Raw genomic sequence first — 22946 nt, forward strand, 5'->3', positions numbered from 1 at the left:
GTCAGGATAGTCTTATCTCTTGACCTTGTGATCCACCTACCTTGACCTCCCAAAGTGCTGGGATTATAGGCGTGAGCCATTGCAGCCGACCGGGCTGCTCTCTGCTTCTAAGATCTCACCTTGAATCCTGCATGTTTCAGAGGGAAGAAATGCTGTGTCCTCGCATGGCAGAAGACAGAAGGGCAAAAAGGCCCAACTCCCTCTCTCAGGCCTTTTTGTAACAGCATTAATCCATTCCCGAGGGCAGAGCCTCAGGAGCTAAACACCTCCCAAAGGGATCCATCTCCCAACACTGTGGTACTGCAGAGTAAGTTTCCAATACAGAAATTTGGGAGACACATTCAGATTACAGCATCCACACAGTGACTGAGGGTAGTGCCCGGAATACAATCAATATGAAACAATCAATACATTTTTATTGCAGTCCTATCATGTTTACGGTATTCAAAACACAGATCATTTCATTTGTTCGTCACAATCAAACTGGCAAGTTGGGACAGCAAGCAGCTTCTGATGAGACGAGTGACGAAATGCCAAGGTCAGTGTAAGTAACAGAGACAGGGCTGGCTCCCTGGATTCTCCTGCCATGTTAACAGCTCTTCCGCCACTCTGCCAGGCTACCTTATCTTTACAAAGGCACAGCAATGTTAATTCTGAGTCTTCTTGTGAAATAATAGCCATACTCATCCCACAGGCAAACCCCATGCAGTCCACCTCTGTGAGAGGTCAGGGCAGCCATCTTTGCAGGTAGGAATCCCACCAGGACCCTGGGTTGTCTTCAAAGGATGCCAAACCCCTGCTTGGTTGATTATTAAATCAAATGGTTCTGCCCTAAATCACTAGAGACTTATCAGAGACTCTTCCTTGAGAACAACCTCAAAATCATGGCTAGTAAACCTAAACAAATCAGAATATATTCAAGAAGCCTGAAAAATACAGTCCGTTTAGTCCTCTCCACAAACCAAGTTTTATCCTTACACAAAATCAGATCGTCAGAGACCTTGAAGGCTCTGAGTGTCTCTTGGGTGCACGTGGAAGGACGACAGTTGTAAAAATGACCACTAACATCTTTAAACAGCTTTGTCCACCGCAGCTCATGGGGCCAGTCAAGTGACTCCACAGAAAACAGAGGTCAAGCTCCAGTGTCAAATAAAGCTGTATTTGTCATACATATCTAATTCTAAAAACTTTTAGATATTGTTAATCTTGTAATTTATCACATCCCCTCTTTAACACTAGGATATACAACCAAAATGTGAGCTCCAGCCCCACTGCCGAACACCTGTGCAGTTATAAGGCATGCACAACCATGTAGCTGGAGTTTCTTCCGACTGCCTTGCCGTTGCTTCTTTCCTCTACGATTTATCACTTTTATCTCTAATTGCTCTGAATGTGTCTACACAAATGGCTTCAAATCCTTTTTACATATTATGCTGGCAATTAAAAAGCATACAAACTCTTGTCTTGGGGCTAGCAAATTCAGTCAATGGGTATTTAGTATGGTCTAAATGGGGATGTCCCCCAGCAAATTCACATGTTGAAACCTAGTCTCCAACGTGACAGTACTAAGAGGGGGGCCTTTGGGGAAGTGATTAAGCCAGGAGGGCTCCGGCCCCATGCATGGGCTTGGTGCTCTTATAAAAGAGGCTGGAGGCAGCACTCTCATCCTTCTCACCGTGTGTGGGCACAAAAAGGCAGAGGGCAACCCTCCCCAGACGCCGCATCTGCTGGTGCTTTGATCTTGGGCTTCCCAACCTCCAGAACTGTGAGCAATACATTTCTGTTGTTTATTATAAATTACTCAGTGGTATTTAGCTATAGCCCACTCAACAGACTAAGACAGTATTTGTGCTGATAATTGATAAAATAAAACTTAACGTGAAAGTTAGTATTTTAAACAGCTCCACGTGGATTTACCCAAAGATGTGTTCCTAAAACTCTGGGTATATTTTTAAATGTCCAAATTAAAATGAAACTTAAGATATACCTAATGTAAATAACGAGTTAATGGATGCAGCACACCAACATGGCACATGTATACATATGTAACAAACCTGCTGTTGTGTACATGTACTCTAGAACCTAAAGTATAATAAAAAATAAATAAATAAATAAATAAACACCCAGGAGCGCTGCTGGGCCTGCAGGTCTCTGTCGAGTCTCTGTTCCACAGGATGGGGTTTGTTAAAGTTGTTGAGAATAAGGCCTACTTTAAGAGGTACCAAGTGAAATTTAGAAGATGACGATAGGGTAAAACTGATTATTATGCTCAGAAGCACTGGAGATACAGGATAAAAAAAAAATACAACAAAATAAAATGAAACTTAAAAGCATTGGAAAGACTAATACCTGTAAGAATACTATGTTGCCTGCTATTATAACTTGCCAATTCTACAAAGCATATAAATTACTCCTTAACTTGCTTGTAAGTCTAGATAATTACATATTTTCACTTATAAAAGGCAGAGTATATAATTTACAACGTTAAATCAATAGTTATAACACGCCATAAACTCCAGGGGAAGGGAAAAGCAATAAAATGATCTTACTGTGAACTTTACGCCTGGTTGTGATCGGTTTCCAAGTTGTTTGATTTCTAGTCTAGCCAACATGCAAGATAATCGAGTAGGTGCAAATAATACAGAGATGATAATGTCTTCCTTTGGGTGAATTCTGATCTCACAGTTACTGGTCAATCGCTGTTCTGAACCAAAAGTGTTCTGAAGCTACAATTTAAAAACAGTAACTGCATAAAACAAAGCAGTAGCACAAACAAAACATACCATTAACACCAATTCTTAAAAGGTAACAACACAAAAGGGTCTGCATAGGTAAGTGTTGCAGACCCAGACAGAAGGCACAAGAACCCGCGTACTCTACGAACCTGAAAGCAGTCCTGATCTTGTCCTCTAACTAGCAGTCGTAAATGTTGCGTTGTGGATGCAGAATTATTTCTCAAAGCTAGTTTCTGAAGCCTAAAAACAATTACACATTTTAAATATAGTTTTTCTCCACGGATATTGCTATCGTTATAAGAACAAAGCCAATTAAAACCAACCACAATGTCTAGAGAAGAACTGCCTACACGAGCCACTTCAGCAGCCTGCAATTGTCTCCCCACAGTCCTAGACTCTATGTTTCTGAAAATGTAGCCTCAAGACTCACCCTATAGAGGCTTTTTGGCTTAATCTCTCTCCAGATATAGCTCTGCAGCTGACCTTATTATTTATACTACGTGTATAGGTATTATCTGTCATATAAAACATCAATCAATGAAAATCCAGGTGAAGAAATTCATCAAGTCATTAAGTCAGTATCACCCCTTAGCTGGAATACCTAGCTCATCCAAGCGAGCTTTCAGGGAAACAAGGGGTCCTAGGCTAAGAGGCTCATTTGCACAAAGTAGTCTTTTAAACAGTATATTGAATTAACTCTACTTTTAAAGAAGCTACAATGCAAAAGAATGGACATATAATAGCACCTGACTGATAAAAACACTTCAATTGTGGAAACTATGTGAATCCTGTCTTCACTGGAGAACAGAGAATACATGAGTAAATCTCTGTTTTACTCAAAGTTGGAGAAGATCAGCAGCTAATAAACCAGCAGCTGAGGTCTACGTCTCATCTACCTTGTGTTAAGAGAAACGCAGACAACTTTGCCTATTGACACCTCCAGGAAAAGCCTTCCACAGGGACAATGACTGGGGAAGAATTACCTGAAAGAAACATTATTTTGTAAAGTTTTCATTCTCATGTATTTATTTTATAACTTGTAAAGCCCTGTCTGTGGTTATCATTTTCAAGTACAGAGCTATCAGGCGGGATGGGAGAGGCTAGGTCTCCATAGAGCTGTCAGGCGGGATGGGAGAGGTTAGGTCTCCATAGAGTCACATCATCAGTGAAACGCACTCGAAAGTCAAGAACAAGCCAGTTACTGCTCGAGTGACGTGTAATTGTTTCTGCCACAGGCTTCTCAGAGACGTTTCTTCCAGAGATCCTTTTAAAGATAAACCTGTACAATACAGGGAGTCTCAAAAAAAAAAAAACCCCCACCAAACAATTTTACAGTAAATACTACCTCCCATTTCCGAAGGTACCCCTCTCCCCTACATGCTCCATTCAGTGTGGTCGGGAAGTTTGACACCCAAGTCTGGTGCATTAAAAACACTTCTATGGGTTTTGCTAAAACCACGCGGTTGCTGACTGAGAAATTTAGATCATTCAGAATGGATATACTGCATATTCTCTGTGCAGCTCTCCATAAATCTGTCTCTTAGCTGGCTTTTGACAACTACAGAGTGGCAGTGAGTTTAAGGGGATACTCCCTCCTCAGCAGCAGCTGTACTGTTGGTCATGTGTCAGGTGCTCTTTGCAGGACTGGAATATACGTGAAAGAAAAGCTGAATCAGGACACGCGCCCATCTAGGAGGTTTTTCCAGTTCTGCACAATTGAGCCTGAAGAGTGTCTATTATGACAAAATTTTCCTGCAAACATTAATTTGTGGTCTGCTCCAAAATATGTATAAATAGTGGACTATTTGTCAGTCTTTGACACTTACTGTGTTCTACCAAGAGGGACGCCTCCCCAAGCCAGAAATTGTTTGTTGGACAAAATCGATGGAATATCTAAGCAAGGTCCAGGTGACAGAGGTTTACTTCCTGAAGAAATGACTTCACCTTTTAACATGACTTCATACTGAGGTCCAAATGGCTGCACAAGTATTTTCAACATCCTAAGAAAGAATTCTGAGTTGAAGGTCCTGTATTTGATTCTTTTCCCAACTATTTCCTACATGTTTCCATTGTTCAAAAGACTGAGCTAGGTGCTGGGGATATGATGCTATTCCCACCCTTAGAGTTTGTGCTGCACAGAAGAATACAGACAAGGAGAGAGACGATCACAATGGCACCTGCACGTGGGGGGTGTGAGAAGCCATCGTGCTTTGGGAATGCTATTTATGAGACATTTGGGAACAGTGGAGGAAAGTCTCCCAGAAGGCGCCAGCCCAGGGAGGTTGAGAGCAAGCATTCCAGGCAGAGGCATTCACGCTGGTGCAGACCAGACTTCTCTCTTCTGTAAGGTCACAAGAACAGCCTGAGCACACGGTGAAGTGTTCTATAACCAGGCGGGGGATAAGCCATGTGTGTGTCAGAGGAGAGGGTAACACAAGCTAGCTCAGTACTCATGCCAGTGGGGCTCTGACTCTAAGTGGACACTCACTCATGATTTGGGTGCCAAGAAGTCATGGGCTTAGAGAAGAAATGGAGAAAGATCTTAACAGCTGACACGGTCAACTAATACTTTCAGGAGAAAAAGTGAGAAACATCAGGCCAGGCACGGTGGCTCACGCCTGTAATCCCAGCACTTTGGGAGGCCGAGGCGGGCGGATCACGAGGTCAGGAGATCGAGACCAGCCTGGCTAACACAGTGAAACCCCGTCTCTACTAAAAAAATACAAAAAACTAGCCAGGCGAGGTGGCGGGTGCCTGTAGTCCCAGCTACTTGGGAGGCTGAGGCAGGAGAATGGCGGGAACCTGGGAGGCGGAGCTTGCAATGAGCTGAGATCTGGCCACTGCACTCCAGACTGGGCGACAGAGCGAGACTTCATCTCAAAAAAAAAAAAAAGTGAGAAACAACAAATTGATCTTTTATTACTTACTTTTGTCAGAATATACTTGAAAATAATAATTTCTTCATTTCTATTCAGGTGGTTTAAAAGAAGATTTTTAGTTAAAAAAAGACAAGACAATCTGAAGCTAAATGAAAGGAGATTAAACAGTCATACCATCTGTTAGGTAAGAAATATATGGACTTTGTCATTCAGGCTGTGAAATTTTGAAGCACATGTGAGTGGCTGTTTTGAGAGACGAGTAAAACTGTCATTAAAACTTTTTTTTTTCAGACGGACTCTCGCTCTGTCGCCCAGCCTAGAGTACAGAGGTGTGATCTCGGCTCACTGCAACCTCCGCCTCCTGGGTTCAAGCGATTCTCCCGCCTCAGCCTCCCGAGTAGCTGAAACTACAGGTGCACACCACCACATCCTGCTAATTTTTGCATTTTTAGTAGAGACAGGGTTTGGCCATGTTGCCCAAGCTGGTCCTGACCTCAGGTGATCCACCCGCCTCGGCCTCCCAAAGTGCTGGGATTACAGGCGTGAGCCACTGTGCCCGGCGCATTATAACATTTTTGTGTTACCTTTCCTCACAGGCTTCAGGATCCTTTGGAGTAAATGAAACAATAACCTCATGTTCTTCTCCAGGTTTAAGGAATAGATTCTTTGGATCCACTGAAAAGTGACTTCCTTGTTCTGGGACCTAAATATAGTTACATAATCATAACTGAATGCCAACGTACAAACCTCAGCTTTCACTCAGTGCTCAGTGGCTCCTGCCGTACGTGCCCTTCTCACTTACTAGGACAGGTTGTCTGTCCTCTTCTCATCTGTCATGGTCTCAACTTGCCCTGTTCTCTTGGAAAGGATATTTCTTTCTCTTCTACAGCAAACCTTATCTTCCACCTCACCCCCAGTTTTGGATCACTAACCCCCTCTCACTCACCCTCAGATCTCAGAAATGATGTCAATGTGTGTGGATCTCTCTCCACCAACTCCAACCAAAGGGTGACATGCATGTTTTTCAGGAACTAATCTAAGAACTTGGTTCTCATATTCAAGACACCGGACTTCAAACTTAAAAGCGCCACAGCAGACATTTGACGTTATATAACACCCAGTTTTTAAAAACTCTCAGTGATTCTTTCATCTGAGGCTCAGGGCACTCTGTTGGGCCAGGAAGGGCACAAGAGCCCTGCAGAAAACAAGGAGCTCTCGCAGTCTGAGGAAAGCCTCTCGTATGGCACTCTGATGGAAGTGCATACCTTGATATCCAAATAAACTTCAATGTTCCCAGCATTTTTCAAAGGTAAGTGCTGCTTTGTTGAGGAAGCCACTTTGGCCAAGAAATGCATCGTCTGGAGGATGGGGCAAGATAGACATTTCAACGAACTGTCACAAAGTGAAATCAGCATGAATGAAAGCAGTAATGGCAGAAAGGAGGACGGAGGCTACCTGCAAGTCCCTGGGAGCGTGGATCCTAGCTATTCCCGCTCTTGCTCGGAGACTCACACTTCTAAGAACTGGCGTAGGGTTTGGGCTGTCTACTTCTATATCAACTTTTGCGAAGAATTCTTCTGCTGAATCCAGAACCTCTAAAAAAAAAAAAAAAAAAAATACATTCTTTTAGCTCAGAGACCAGAGAGTTATTTAATTCTAAATGCCATCAGCAGTCCCACACAGTGCCCTTAGGGGCAATAAGAACATTTAGGCAAGAAGATTTTTAAGAGTTAAAAGAATAGAAAGAGTGAAGAGAAAGGTGGAAAAAGAAAGAAAACATTCAACTGGTAAACGTGATAAGATCAATTAATAGAAAACATTTGAAAAGGTTTTCAGTGCTACCTGCAGGAGTTACCCACACTTACACAGGATTGACGCAAAACAGCACGCCATCTGCCTCAATTTCAAAAAAACATAAAATACTTGACAAATTTCGAGGTACTGACACTTACTGACAAAGGAAATACATCTCAAATTTGTAGTTTATTTAGCTACAGATTAAAGCAGTTCCCACACAATGTAAACATGATACCTGAAGAGCTGATCTGTTTCTTTGGACTATGGAAAAGAACCCAAATCATCAGAAATTCTGGATCCTATTAAAATTAAAAGAAAAATTTGACTTAATGTAAACTGGTATTAAGATTAAAATCTTAATGAAGGAAAAGCAGTTTAGCAGCTTAATCTCCTCTTTAATTCTAAGCCAGTTCTCTCCTACCTGTCCATCATAACTAGCAGGCATCATGTGGTTGACCACAGAAGGGCCTGCTAGCCGGGTGACCACATCGGTGCAAGGAGCAGCTTCCACAGGAGCTCGGACGGGTTCCTTGGAAAACATGAAACAGCGCCAGGCTACGGCGTTCTGTTTAGAAATACAAGAATCAGTTCAGTAAAGCCAACAGTGTAACGCTGAGCTTGTTAACAAAATCCTTAAAAAAATGTACTTTCATAAGATCAGTGCATTCTGTAAACAGTTTCTTACTGTATGTTCGTACTTACAGCATTAATAATCAGTCTAATTGGCACAGTGGCATGCGTTCGGTTTATCAATTTTAGTGGGAGAGCTTTCCAGCCTCCATAAGTCAAGTCACCAAAATCAAGAACATCTTTCTTTTCTGTTTCTACCTAATTACCAAAAAAAGGGAATGATTGAAAAGTAATATATTAATAAATAGCACAACATGTATGTTCATATGACTGCCATTTCTAGCCACAAATTATGAGTTAGCATTAAGTAAAACTTACTACATTTTCCCAAGCTATTTAACAACTGCTTATTTTCTACAAAAATAAATGTTAATTTATTCTTTTGAGGTAGTCGATGTACCCAAATATACTATAGAATTCAGCTGCTGTTACTTTGAAAAGACTGTATCTTAAGATGAACTGATAATTTTATAAAATTATAGACCCCTTTTCAATGAGTTCTATTATTAGAATAATGACTTCTCAATTCCTTTCAAAAATACTATGAATATCTTGGCATTTTCAGATGTAATCTGCAAATGTTAAAATGGTATCAAAACAGACATATCAAAAGTTTAAAACAAGTGCCTATGATCATGACAGACTCACTTCCCTAAATGCGGGAACCAATCAAACTCAGACCCTCACACACCCATATGTGGAAACGTTTGACACTACAGGAACCCTCACTGGATATCAAAATTCATGAATGTCCCTGACAGGAAATGTCACAGTATTTGCATATAGCCTAGGCACATCCTCCTGTATACTTCAAACCATCTCTAGATTACTGACAGTACCTAATATAATGTAAATGCTATGTAAATAGTTGTTATACTTTATTGTTAGAGAATAATGAAATAATGACAAGAAAAAAATGTCTATACATGTGCAATACAGAAGCAACTACCCCTTTTTTTATTCTGAGTATTTCTGATCCAAGGTTGGTAAAACACAAGAATGCAAAACCCACAGATTCAGAGGACAGACTGTATTTTACACACACACACACACACACACGTACACACACACACACACACGTGCACCCATTTTGTTTTGCGCTACCCAAACACAAAATAAGTGGAGATCAAAGGCAGACCACTAAGTGGGAGCTGATTTCCATGGTGGCCCAGGAAGGTCTGGGTTCCAGACTTGCCCTCAAGGTGGTAGAGCTTTAATACGTTCCAGAGAACAGAAGATGTGACTTCAAGCTTGTTATGAGCAGGGCGAGGCTAGAATGGAATTTGAAATCTGCACATAAAGCCCAGAAATTCAAAGGAATGAAATGAAAAGGGAACTGCAAAAACTGTTCACATGTCTATGGAGTCAGCAAGGAACCTGTCCAGAGATGGGTGGCATAGAATATTATTTGCAAGAACATGAAAGCCTAGGCCTAGGCCACATGGGACAGGGGATCCCCAAGTTGAAAAAAATCACAAAGGCTTTTAACACCTCCAACATTTCTGCAAAAGTACTCTCTAGAGACACTTCCAAAGACTAAGACACGTCATGGGATTCCTAAAGCAAAAAGCAGCCTCAATGAATGTGAGCTCACATTAAAATTTTTTAAATATCAAAAAATTAGAAGCCACTGGAAGAAAATCAGAAAGACTCAGCAAAAGTAACTAGTAGAAGCATTAGTAACCCAAGAACTAGAAACATGAAATAAACTATGAAGTAAATTCACTTTAAATGTAGATAACAGGGCTGGGCGTGGTGGCTCACGCCTGTAATCTCAGCACTTTGGGAGGCCGAGGCGGGTGGATCACAAGGTCAGGAGATCGAGACCATCCTGGCTAACATGGTGAAACCCCATCTCTACTAAAACACACACACACAAAAAAAAGAAAGATTAGCTGGGCGTGGTGGCGGGTGCCGGTGGTCCCAGCTAATTGGGAGGCCAAAGCAGGAGAATGGCGTGAGCCCGGGAGGCGGAGCTTGCAGTGAGCTGAGATTGCGCCACGGCACTCCAGCCTGGGTGACAGAGCGAGACTCTGTCTCAAAAAAAAAATTTTAAAAACTTAGATAACAGAGTCCGTAACAGAGGGAAAAGCAAGAGATTCATGAAGCAATGGTGAGCAAAAAGATGTATAAATAGCTTGATAAATCTGTTTACAATGTTAATGTTGGGACTGTAAAAACTGTTTAGAACTAAAACATTAGTCAAAGGTAATACGGAAGGAAAAGATGAGCATTTAAATGAGATGCTGTCTTCGTCTTGTTGGAGGAGTTTGCTTTAGTTAGACATCTCATTATTGAAGTTACATATTAACGTTGAAAGTGAACTATTTGAGTGAGTTCAGATGGTAACATGGCATTTTGAATACTGACTTCCTTTCTTGATTTGCCTGGTGACCGAATTACTAGTGACTAGTTTACAAACTAGGCCATTCAAGGAAGTCAAGTTAACGTAAAAGAAACATGTCACCTAAATGCACTTGATGGTGTTGAAATGTCCACCTTCTTAAACTGTGTGATGAAATTAGTTCTAAAGAAGATACCAGGCCAACCCTGTAGTGCCCCCAGTTTGTTGCAGAATCTCATGTTTTAGATGTTATACAAGAGTCCTATTTGCCCCAGTTAATGCCTGTCTTGTGGACTGGCTGGCTCTTTTAGAACTCTGTCCAAAGAGTGCAGGGAATATAACTTGTAAAGCCTCCCACAACTGGCAGTATGTATGTGGGTGTGTTTAAACCAAATCTTGAAAGCTTACAATAGAGCTGCATAGTGATAGTATTTATTAAAGAATCACAATTGTAAACATGAGCACAACTTACGGATTCTAGCTTACTTCTTTTGTAACTACAGACTATATTTTTGCTGCTGTTATATTAGAATAATTTTTAAATGTCACCTTGAAATAGAAATATGTATTTTAAGCACTCATGGAAAAAATGAACGCTTTTTAAATGTGTGTTATGTTCTCCGTAAGAACTGTAAACATTAAACTAAACAAATTACCTATAATGAAACTGATGAAGGTCTTCTGAGCAAGCTGGTTTGGCCAGAGAGCATACACAAACTTTTATATACTACAGAATGCTATTACACTTGGGAAATTATCTTGTCTAACCTGAATTTATATCCCATGGTGATAACACGGTATATGTATTGTTATTAAAGTAAGTGACCATGTTTAAAAAAAAAAAAACTATTAGAACTGATTTAAAAACTTTCAGTAAAGTTACAGGATACAAAATTAACATATAAAAGTCAGTAGCATTTCTATACGCCAACACTGAACTATGTGAAAAAGAAATTTAAAAAGTAATCCCATTTACAATAGCCACACATAAAATTAAATACCTAGGAATTAACTTAGTCAAAGAAGTAAAAGACCTCTATAATGAAAACTATAAAACACTGATTAAGGAAATTGAAGAGGACACCAAAAAATAGAAAAACATTCCGTGTTTACAGACTGGAAGAATCAACATTGTTAAAATGTCCATACTACTTCACAGAAATAGAAAAACAAAATCCTAAAATTTACATGGAACCACAAAAGACCTGGAATAGACAAGCTATCCCAACCAAAAAGAATAAAACTGGAGGAATCACATTACCTGACTTCAAATTATACTACAGAGCCACAGTAACCAAAACAGCATGGTACTGGCATAAAAACAGATACACAGACTAAAGGAACAGAATAGAGGACCCAAACACAAATCCGCACACCTACAGTGAACTCATTTTTGACAAAGGTGCCAAGAACATACACTGGGGAAAAGACTGTCTCTTCAATAAATGGTGCCGGGAAAATTGGATATCCATATGCAGAAGAGTGAAACTAGACCGTGTCTCTTGCCATATACAAAAATCAAATCAAAATGGATTAAAAACTTAAACCTAAGAGCTCCAACTATGAAACTACTACAAGAAAACATTGGGTCCAGGCACAGTGGCTCACACCTGTAATCCCAGCACTTTGGGAGGCTGAGGAGGGCAGATCACAAGGTCAGGAGATCAAGACCAGCCTGGCCAATATGGTGAAACCTCATCTCTTCTAAAAATACAAAAATTAGCCAGGCATGGTGGTGCGTGCCTGTAATCCCAGCTGCCAGAGAGGCTGAGGCAGGAGAACAGCTTGAACTCGGGAGGTGGAGGTTGCAGTGTGCCGAGATTGTGCCACTGCAATCCAGCCTGGGCGACAAAGCGAGACTCCATCTCTAAATGAATGAAAGAATGAATGAATAAATAAATAAATAAAAATTTCAGGAAAATCTCCAGGACATTGGACCGGGCAAAGACTTCTTTTGAGCAATACCCCACAAGCAAAGGCACCAAAACAAACATGGACAAATGGGATTAAATTAAAAAGCTTCTACACAGCAAAGGATGCAAGCAACAAAGTGAAAAGACAACCCACAGAATGAGACAAAATATTTGCAAATTACCCATCTGACAAGGGATTAATAACCAGAATATATAAGGGGCTCAAACAACTCTACAGGAAAAAATCTAATAACCCAATCAAAAACTGGGCAAAATATTTGAATAGACATTTCTCAAAGGAAGACACACAAATGCCAAACGGGCATATGAAAAGGTGCTCGACATCACTGATCATCAGAGAAATGCAAATCCAAACTACAATGAAATATCATCTTACCCCAGTTAAAATGGCTTATATTTAAAAGACGGGCAATAACAAATGCTGGTGAGGATGCAGGGAAAAGGGAACCCTCGCACACACTGTTGGTGAGAATGTGAATTAGTACAACCACTATGAAGAACAGTTTGGAGATTCCTCAAAAAACTAAAAATTGAGCTACCATGTGATCCAGCTATTCGACTGCGGGGTATATACCCAAAAGAAAGGAAATCAGTATATTAAAGAAACATGTTTGTTGCAGCACTGTTTACAATAACTAAGATTTGGAAGCAACCTAAGTGCTCATCAACGGATAAGTGGATCAAGACAATGTGGTACATACACACAATGGAGTACGATTCAGCCATAGGAAGAATGAGATCCAGTCATTTGCAATAACATGGATGGAACTGGAGACCATTATGTTAAGTGAAATACACCAGGCACAGAAAGACAAACATCACATGTTCTCACTTATTTGTGGGTTCTAAAAACCAAATCAATTGAACTTACAAACATAGAGAATAGAAAGATGGTTATGAAAGGCTCAGAAGGGTAGGGGTTGGGGGTGAGGTGGGGATGGTTAATGGGTACTAAACAAATAGAAAGAATGAATTAAGACCTACTATTTGACAGCACAATAGGATGCCTATAGCCAATAATAGTTGTGTATTTTTTTTTTTGAGACGGAGTCTCGCTCTGTAGCCCAGGCTGAAGTGCAGTGGCGTGATCTCGGCTCACTGCAAGCTCCGCCTCCCGAGTTCACGCCATTCTCCTGCCTCAGGCTCCCGAGCAGCTGGGACTACAGGCGCCCGCCACCACGCCCGGCTGATTTTTTGTATTTTTAGTAAAGACGAGGTTTCACCATGTTAGCCAGGATGGTCTCGATATCCTGACCTCGGGATCCGCCCGCCTCAGCCTCCCAAAGTGCTGGGATTACAGGTGTGAGCCACCGTCCCTGGCCAACAATTGTGTATTTTAAAATAACTTAAAGTATGTAACTGGATTATTTGTAACTCAAAGGATAAATGCTTGAGGGGATAACCTATTCTCCATGACGTGCTTATTTCACATTGCATGTCTGTAACAAAACATCTCATGTAGCCCATAAATACATACACCTATTTAGATACCCACAAAAAAATTTTTAAATAAAAGAAAAATTTAAAATTAAAAAAAAATCCATACCACTCCAGAATGATTAAAAAAATAAAATAAAATCTAACAATACCAAAGGTTAGCAGTAACAGGAACCTGCATACATTTCTCCTGGGAACGTAAGTTAGACAGCAAATTGGCAATATCTAGCCAAAATAAAGGTGCACATACTTTACACTGTAACATTTGCATTATGTACCTGGGAGACCCTTTATCACGCTGAGAAAGTAATCTAACAGTTCTATGCATGTGGTCTCTGTATAAAATTCCCGAACGCTCTCTCACAGGGAATGTGGTTCCCCAGGCAAACCCTGCTGAGCCATCAGGGCCTAATTCCTCTGGTTCCACTCCTCCAAGAAGGCAGCTTCAACTAGCTTGATTAATACTGAACCATTCCCTATACCAGTGGTTCCCAAACTTGTCTGTTTGTTGGATTCAAAGCTCGGACACAGACATCAGCAGTTTTTGAAGTTCATCAGGTGGTTCCAATGAGCACACCAGTAGGGAATCACTGCCTTCTACTACCAAACACCACTGATATATGTGAGCCGCTCGGGACACGGCAATGCCAAATATTGCATAAATGTGATTTATCATGTCTGCTACAGAAAGGTAAGCTGCTTAGAGGCAGGCTCAACAGCTGGTTTAGTGACATGTACTGAAATGCAGGAGGTTAATAACACCGGTTCTCAGTGGTTCCTATCGGGGGTGGCTTGACCAGGTTTGGAGACGTTACTGGTTACCACAGTGGGGAAAGAGGTATTACTGACATCCAGTGGGTAGAGGCCAGGGCCACTGCTAAACATCCTACACTGCACAAGACAGCCCTCGCTACCCTCAAAGAATCTTCTAGCCCAAAATGGCACTAGTGTTAATGCTGAAAAACCTTGACCTAGAGAAAGGCAAGCAGAGCAGAGCTGACTGAGAAGTATATAAAACGGCACTTAGCCAAAAAGAAAAAAGATCACTAAAAGTTTATAGTATGTGCAGATATCAACGTAAGGACACAGGAACATGAAAACATGAAAAAAAAACTATGAGAACATTTCCAATCGACTTCCTCCTCCATGCCCTAGAAAATAAAGTTGTTGAGCTAGGTTACTAAGCATCCCCTGAAGAACGTGTACTGTGGGGAAAACGCTGGTGATTCTCACCCGTCTCCCAGAGTGGCTACCCTGTGTCTCATCCCCAACACCCACTTCTAAACTGCAAGTCACAATTACAGCTTTGCAGAATGAAAAAACTAACTTTATCTTTTTTTTTTTTTTTTTTTGAGGCAGAGTCTTGCTCTGTCGTCCAGGCTGGAGTGCAATAGCGTGATCTCAGCTCACTCTAACCTCCACCTCTCGAGTTCAAGCGATTCTCCTGCCTTAGCCTCCTGAGTAGCTGGGACTACAGGCGCCCGTCACCACATCTGGCTAATTTTTGTATTTTTACTAGAGACAGGGTTTCGCCATGTTGGCCAGTCTGGTCTCAAACTCCTGACCTCAGGTGATCCGCCCGCCTTGGCCTCCAAAAGTGCTGGGATTACAGGCACGAGCCACGCGCCTGGCCTGAAACAACTAATTAACTTTAGGAGGATATCAGTAACACCTGTTAAGTGTGGTTAGCTAAATATGTTAAGTTCAATTCACATATTAGGAAATTAATTTTTTTTTTCTTTTGAGACTGGGTCTCGCTCTGTTGCCCAGGCTGGAGTACAGTGATGTGATCATTAGCTCACTGTAGCCTCAAATTCCTGAGCTCAAGTGACCTCTCACCTCAGCTTCTGGAGTAGTTGGGATCATAAGCATGCACCACCAGAGCCAGCTGATTTTTAAAATTTTGTGTAGAGACGGGGGTCTCACTACGTTGTCCAGGCTGGTCTCGAACTCCTGGGCTCAAGCAATCCACCCACCTTGACCTCTCAAAGTGCTGGGATTACAGGTGTGTGCCAGTGCCCAGCTGAAATCAACTAATTTTTAATTAAAGTCACATGCTACATAATGATGTTTTAGTCAATGATGGACTGTATACAGGCCAGTGATCCCATAAGATTATAATGGAGATGGAAAATTCCTAACACCTTGTGATGTCAGAGCTATCATAACATCATAGTATAACTTTTTTTAAATGAATTTGGTATAGCCTAAATGTGCAGTGTTTATAACGTCTACAAGAGTGTACAGTAATATCCTAGGCCTTTACCACTGATTCACAGAGAGCAACTTTGAGTCCTCTGGTAAGTGCCCTATAAAACGTACCATTTTTTAATCTTTTATCATGTATTTTTTCTGTACCTTTTCTACGTTTAGCTATAGAAACACTTACCATGGTGTTACAACTGCCCTACAGTATTAAGTACAGTAACAAGCTGTATGGGAACAATGGTGCTAGCCTAGGAACAATGGACTGTCCCATAAGGCCTACGTGCGCAGAAGGCTGTGCCGTCTAGGTTTGTCTGAGTACACTCTGCGATATTCACACAATGACAAAACTGCCTAAGGACACATTTCTCAGGGCATACCCCTATTGTTAAGCGACTCATTACTGTATCAAGGCCTGTTCTGCTTTTCCTCTGCTCTGCACCCTCCCATCCCTCCCTCTCACATTCCTTAATTTTTTTCAATATGTTAGTTCTGATTTCACTATAACTAAGAGGAGATAGCTCTATAAAGCAGTGGTTGTTAACTAAGGCTATGAATTATAATCATCTGGGAAGATTTAAAAATTACCGAGAGGCAGCCACACCCTCCCTCATTCTGATTCAGTCAAAGTGGGACTCAGGTATTGGGGTACATTTAAGAGACACCAGTGTTATTCCAGTGTGCAGCCACGGTTGAGAGTCATCATCCTAAATGAGCACATAATCTAATAACCACTTATTATCCTAACTTGGCCAGACTTAATTTCTTTGGCTCCCAGAAAATAGGTGACTAGAGAAGGGAAACTTTTCTAGCTGGCAAATAATCTCCAGGTGCAGAAATATAAAAAGAATATGAACCACTGGCACGTTGTTAAGTGGACATCGAATTATACAATAGAAATCAGTTGGAAAATACTGCTTAACCTTATACTCTGCTTTATAGATATCTTAGCTTGTGTTTCTGTATACTTGTGTTTCTGTAAAATTAAAAATAATTTCAAATTTTGAAATAAAAAGATACTAAGAACTAAAGTTCAGCTTGAAACTAATTTTGTGGCTCCTTTGTCCACAAATTTCTTCTTCCCAAATTTTACTTCTAACGTTAAACAGTCTTCTTTAAAACACCAGGTATGACAAAGATTCATTTACAAACGGGTACCTCGATAACAGGACTCTCGGCAATGGCAGTGAGAGTGACGGTGCTGGCCAAAGCTTCCGCCTGTACGATGGTCTCAGCATCTGTCGAACACGGCCAAGAAGCAACACTGAATGTGCATCTGAAAACCCCAGGACTGGATGGGATAAAAAGCACTTTTATCTCTTCTGTGGTATGAGGCCTTATGATGGCTTTATTCTTGAAAACTAAACAACGATATGTTGAAAGATCCACCTTCAAAAAAGAGCCACAAAGTTCGTTATTAATGACTTCACAATGAAAATCAAGTAGAATCACCTAGTTTAAGATTCCTTTTCCCAATCACTCAAACTGCCAAATTAAGACATTTATTATCCTTCAAAAATGTCAAAGCCTTGTCATTCATGGTCTCTAAAGTACAACGAGTCAAATCCTTCATGAGTTGAATGTTCTTGCTGCACCAGGGCTGTCTCCCCAGTCCATCTCCAAGCAAGCACATTGACCTGTACACTCACTTGTCTTAAAAAGGACACTGAGAAGGGTCACTCTTTCACAGCCCTGTAAGTCTCTCTAGGACACACAACACAGTGGTGGGCGGGGGCTGGGGGAAGAAGAGTCAGGCTAACCACTGAGGTCCCACAGCCCTGACTCTGCTTCAACCGCAGTGACAACTCCAGCCACCCTCCCTCCTCACTGTCAATGGGGATCTTCTTTTCCACTCTCCACTTCCACAGACAACACTGCTTCATTCACAGACTCCAGCCACCCTCCCTCCTCACTGTCAATGGGATCTTCTTTTCCACTCTCCACTTCCACAGACAACACTGCTTCATTCACAGACTCCAGGATGCCCCTAAAAAGTCTTCACAGCCCACCTTCCACTCTCAACCCTCTCCTTCAACCACCTGCTTTTCATTTAACCTGAGGACTGGAAGTAGAGGGGAGAAGCCGAGAAGGCGTGGGGGGAGGCGATCTTATTTTACCAGGCAAACAATGGCCACTAAGAGGCAGGAGGGAAGAGGAAACCCATGCACCAGTGCTGACTCACAAGTAACAGTCATAAAACTGGGACATTTCAAAACAGCTGCTGACCATACACCCCGCTCCCCACTCACCGACGTTCAAATGGTCACTGTAACCAGGAGAGATTTAGAGTCTAGAATTATAGGAACTATAATTGATCATGTAAGGGACACTTGTCTTAGGAGTTCATATTAAAACTGCGTTTCCAAGTATTTCAAAAGCTCATGTAAGAAAATCATCAGATAAATTAGTCAAAAAGACTTCCCTTGCCAATGAAAGCATAAGCTCCAAGAGTAGCTGCTTTCTTTTTTTTTTTTTTTTTTGATAAGTCATGGTTACTTATATTCAATCACCTTTAACAAAACTGACAAGTAGCAACGAGAAACTCCGAGCTTTGGATGATTTAAATAGCAGCACTAAAAGCAAATTTATAGGATTTTACAAATAAATAACAATAAAATATAAACAATAAATGATGGAAAATGCAAAACACTCTTTCACTTTACACTCTACAAGCACTACAACAAAAGGGGTCTGAGAGAAAGAGAGCATGGCAATGACTGTGTGCATTAATAAAGGGGTGAAGGGAGAACCTAGCACTACAGATGGGGGAAACCAAGCACCTAATCACAATGCAACTGTTAAGTTAAATGAGAAAGACGTAAAAAGCTACCTTTTCACCATTCACACTAATGCTGAGGACCCCGATGCTGACTTGCAGCCAGCGGTCGGTTGGATTGAGCACACTGAGGAGGGTCTGGGAAGCGATCCCGACACAGCAAGCGTGAGGAAGCTTCAACTCCTCCGGCACTCGGACACTCCCTGGGTGAGAAGAAGGCACAAAAATGCACGTTACAGCAAACCCCAAATTATAAGCCAAACCTGTTAAACAGCAATGAGTTTACATGACGGCCGTTTACACTTAAGAGCTAGAGTCACAGTGCTCCTGATGAGGGAGTCCCTGATGTTGCGTGAGCCTCAGACACCTGCCTACAAGTTTTTCCTGCTTCCATCCAGCCCAGGAAAAGAAAATTAAAACTGGATCCAACTCACAATTACGGCTAATCAATTCTTTGAGGTTACTGCCTGTAAGTAATCTCCTTTCCTCTCATAAATTATAAGTCACTGCTTATCTTAAAACAAAACAAAACAAAAAACAAAAACAAAGAACTCCAGAGGCTCTAACTTTCCAGACGTAGACACTGATCAGATTTTACTGCTGCCACCTATCTTCCAACGTCCTCATGCAGTTGTTCTGGAGGGCAGAGAAGACAGTAGCCCAGTGGCCGTGTGTACCGTGTCAGTAAAAGCACAGCTCCCAGAGAGAAGTTGCCCCACACATGCACCTGAGAGTGCTGCCTCTCCCCACAACAGCCACCCAGAGAACTCACAAGGTGGAGGCACTCGCTCATTCTGGGATTCAACTCTAAACTGGACATTTCCTAGGTGAAATAATCACAAAACTGCAACGGCAGAGCAAAAAAGAGACGAGGAAGGCAGAGCCATAGGCAGCCTGTCACCTGCATAAGTGTAGCATTTTTCTAAGCCAACTTCAGGGACGTTTGCACAGAAATATATGGTGTTCTCAGTTTAGGAAGAAGCACAAAACTTACAAGGAATTAATGCTAACCAGTAACTCCTTGGAACAAACCAGCTTTGTGGTGTCATTTGAGAAAATAATACCAAGCAACAAAACAGAGAAAGAGCATCTTACCCAATCCTGATGTCATTCCTGAATCCCATGGTTCAATTCCACAGTTGGTACCAACAGACGGCACAGGAAAAGGTTTTGTTGTGCTTAGCAGGTTCTGATTTAAGGTATTAGAATACGGGTTACAGAGGGAAGAGGAGCCCGTCCATCCAGAGCCGATATTTGACCCCAGACAAATCCCCACAGCCAGCGAGCTCTGCATAGGCTCTCCTGCGACGGCTGGGTAGGGGAGGCCTCCTGAGAAGCCACAGACTGTGGCGCTGCCAGCATGACACTGAGGCAAGGTGGTGCTTCCAGCCGAAGGGAGCGTTCCCAAATACCGCTGAGCAAAGGGAGCTGTGCTGAGAGAGGGCTGCGCCAAGAGTGCGTGCACAGCAGCAGGCACGTTCTGCATGTCAGCCACAGAGCCGCGAACTGTGCTGCTGGCAACAGGAGTGCACTGGTTTTCAGAGGTGGTCTGATGAGAAACCTGGCCCCCGAACTCACGGCCAGCAGTTGACTTATCTTTAGAAATTATTCTTTGATCTTCATCTACAGGCTCCTGGCAGGACACAGGACGTGATGTGGCTGACCCCACCTGACAGCTCAGACCTGACTTGCCCAGGAGAGCCAGCCTGATCAGGTCCACTTCTTCAGGGTTTGATGTCAAACCTACCTCATTGGTTTCCAACAGATTTCCACTTTTGGAGGAGGGATCTTTACTCCATTTAAAGTCAGGTTTTAAAGATTCAGCCTTGCTACTCAGAGAAGTGGTTTCAGTTGCTTTTCTTGTATCAGAGTTATTCTGGATAATAGATGATAATGTTCCTTTTCCTCTATTCTGAAATGGAACTTTTTCTCTCAATTTTTCCATAGCCCGTTCCTCCAATGCGGCTGGACTGCCTTGAATAATTGTGGTACTCAACTCGCTGGTGATATCACTCTGAGTGCAAGAAAATTTGTTTTTAATAATCCACAGATAAACTTAATACAACAAATTGAAACCATGCTGGTAAAAGCTCAAGTAACAAAGAGATGTGCATGAGGTTTCTCTTTGAAAAAAATTTGTTTTACACAAAAATAGTAGTCTTGCAGTTGTGAAATGCAGACTTACATTAGAAAATGTGTGTTTGTTGTTTTGTAAAAGGAATTATACTATGAGGAAAATAGGTATACACTAAGAATATCTGAAAATTTTGCACAGATAAAGGACTAGAGTCTAGTAACTTTCTGAGGATTTAAGGGATTTCTATAAACTTTACAATAAAAATCTAAATAAATTCGTAGCGAAGGAGTGGGGGCCGAGCAAGCTTGAAATGATAATGACTTTGAGGTCAGGCGGCGGCTCAGGAGGCTGGCAGGGCCCCACTCCACCATCTGTCCATGCTACTGCCTGGGCTTGAACACTCAAAGATGTTAACTTTTTTTTTTTTTTTTTTGAGACAGAGTCTCCCTCTTGTTGCCCAGGTTGGAGTACAATGGCGCAATCTCAGCTCACTGCAACCTTCACCTCCCGGGTTCAAGCCATTTTCCTGCCTCAGCCTCCCAAGTAGCTGGGATTACAGGGGCCCGCCACCACACCCAGCTATTTCTTTGTATTTTTAGTAGAGGCAGGGTTTCACCATGTTGGCCAGGCTGGTTTTGAACTCCTGACCTCAGGTGATCTGCCTGCCTCAGCCTCCCAAAGTGCTGGGATTACAGGTATGAGCCGCCACGACCGGCCAAAGATGTTAACTTTTATGTGTTCTAAGTCCTCTCCCATTTCTAAACTTGTGTGGCTCTATGAAGCATGAAGTTAACAGTCCTGGTAAACGTCCACACTCATTTCTTTGTACATAATGCATAATCTGAGGAGTGACATCTGCAGCTCTGCAGGATAGACCAGCTGAAATTTACAGACTAGACAGACGTAACCTTCACTGATTGCTCTGGTACTTGGTTTATAAATTTCTCCTGGCCAAAGCTTCAGAAATAAAGACACTAAGAAACAAAGACTATATTATTTGCCAAGTAATAGTAACAAATAATACGTATCCCGTGGTGACTTACTAGATGACAAGCACTGCCCTCACATACTATTCCTCCTTACAGATGAAGAAACAGGTTGAGGGAGGTTTAGTAATCTGTCTGAGGAGGCAGCAGAAGATAAGTTATCTGACACCATAACCCAGCTCTCAACCACTACGCTAAGAACACGCAGACTCAGTATCTAACAACGACATGAAAAAGACAGCTTTCAAAGGAAGGGGTGTAACGCCCTAACACTGTGCTGTGCATTCAGTAACTCTCCAGCAGCTTGGTGGAGGAAGACTACGCAGCATACCCACAGCAGTCAGTCAGCTCATTAAAAAACTGAACAATGTCACATCCACAACTTCCACACACAAAAACAGGTAACACTAGCTTCTCCCACATAACTCTCTCTGATCTTCTTCTATTCTATCCCCACTGTTACTGTCTTGGCCCAAGCATCCACTGTCTCTTGCCTAAACCACTACAGTGGTCTCATGTCAAATCTCCGATTTTAATTTTGCTCCTACTGGTCCCTCCTTCCTCACGGCTGTTGGAGTGAGCTTTTAAAACATCAAACCAGCCTGGGCTTGGTGGCTCATGCCTGTAATCCCACCACTTTGGGAGGCCAAGTCAGGAAGACCGCTTGAGGCCAGGAGTTCAAGACCAGCTCTGGCAACACAGCAAGACCCCACCTCTAAAAAAATTTTTTTTAATTAGCCAGGTGTGGTGGTAGGCACCTGTAGTCCCAGCTACTTGAGAGGTCAAGGCAGAAGGAACACCTGAGCCCAGGAGTACAAGACCAGCCTGAGCAACATGGCAAGACACTGTCTCTACAAAAAAAATGAAAAATTAGCCAGGTGTGGCAGTGCACACCTGTAGTCCCAGCTACTTGGGAGGCTGAGGCAGGAGGATCACTTGAGACCAGGAGCCCTAGGCTGTAGTGAGCTGTGATCGTGCCACCATACTCCAGCCTGGGTGACAGAGCGAGATCATCTCTAAAAAATACACAAACAAAATGAAATCAAACCAGATCATGACAGTGACCTGCTTAAAAGCCTTCAAACTCCCATGTTTTAAACCCAGCACCCTTCCCAGTCTGGTCCCCCCTCTTCCAGCCTCATCCAC

The 22946-nt window shown here is 42.1% G+C and overlaps 1 protein-coding gene across 1 annotated transcript in view; it reads right to left on the reverse strand.

Annotated features, from left to right (window-relative positions):
* The window catches only part of CEP192 (centrosomal protein 192), a 140625-nt gene that overhangs the window by 49290 nt on the left and 68389 nt on the right, over positions 1-22946 (reverse strand). The window contains exons 19-30 of the mRNA XM_025365559.1: positions 19833-20751; positions 18792-18940; positions 17120-17350; positions 8114-8239; positions 7833-7976; positions 7647-7710; positions 7070-7209; positions 6880-6972; positions 6199-6317; positions 4562-4735; positions 2885-2975; positions 2550-2726 (exon numbers count right to left, since the gene is read on the reverse strand). Coding sequence (XP_025221344.1) covers positions 2550-2726; positions 2885-2975; positions 4562-4735; positions 6199-6317; positions 6880-6972; positions 7070-7209; positions 7647-7710; positions 7833-7976; positions 8114-8239; positions 17120-17350; positions 18792-18940; positions 19833-20751 — 2427 coding nt within the window. The remainder of the gene's footprint in view (positions 1-2549; positions 2727-2884; positions 2976-4561; positions 4736-6198; positions 6318-6879; positions 6973-7069; positions 7210-7646; positions 7711-7832; positions 7977-8113; positions 8240-17119; positions 17351-18791; positions 18941-19832; positions 20752-22946) is intronic.

This window comes from Theropithecus gelada, chromosome 18 (genome assembly GCF_003255815.1).
Source record: "Theropithecus gelada isolate Dixy chromosome 18, Tgel_1.0, whole genome shotgun sequence".
NCBI lineage: Eukaryota > Metazoa > Chordata > Mammalia > Primates > Cercopithecidae > Theropithecus > Theropithecus gelada.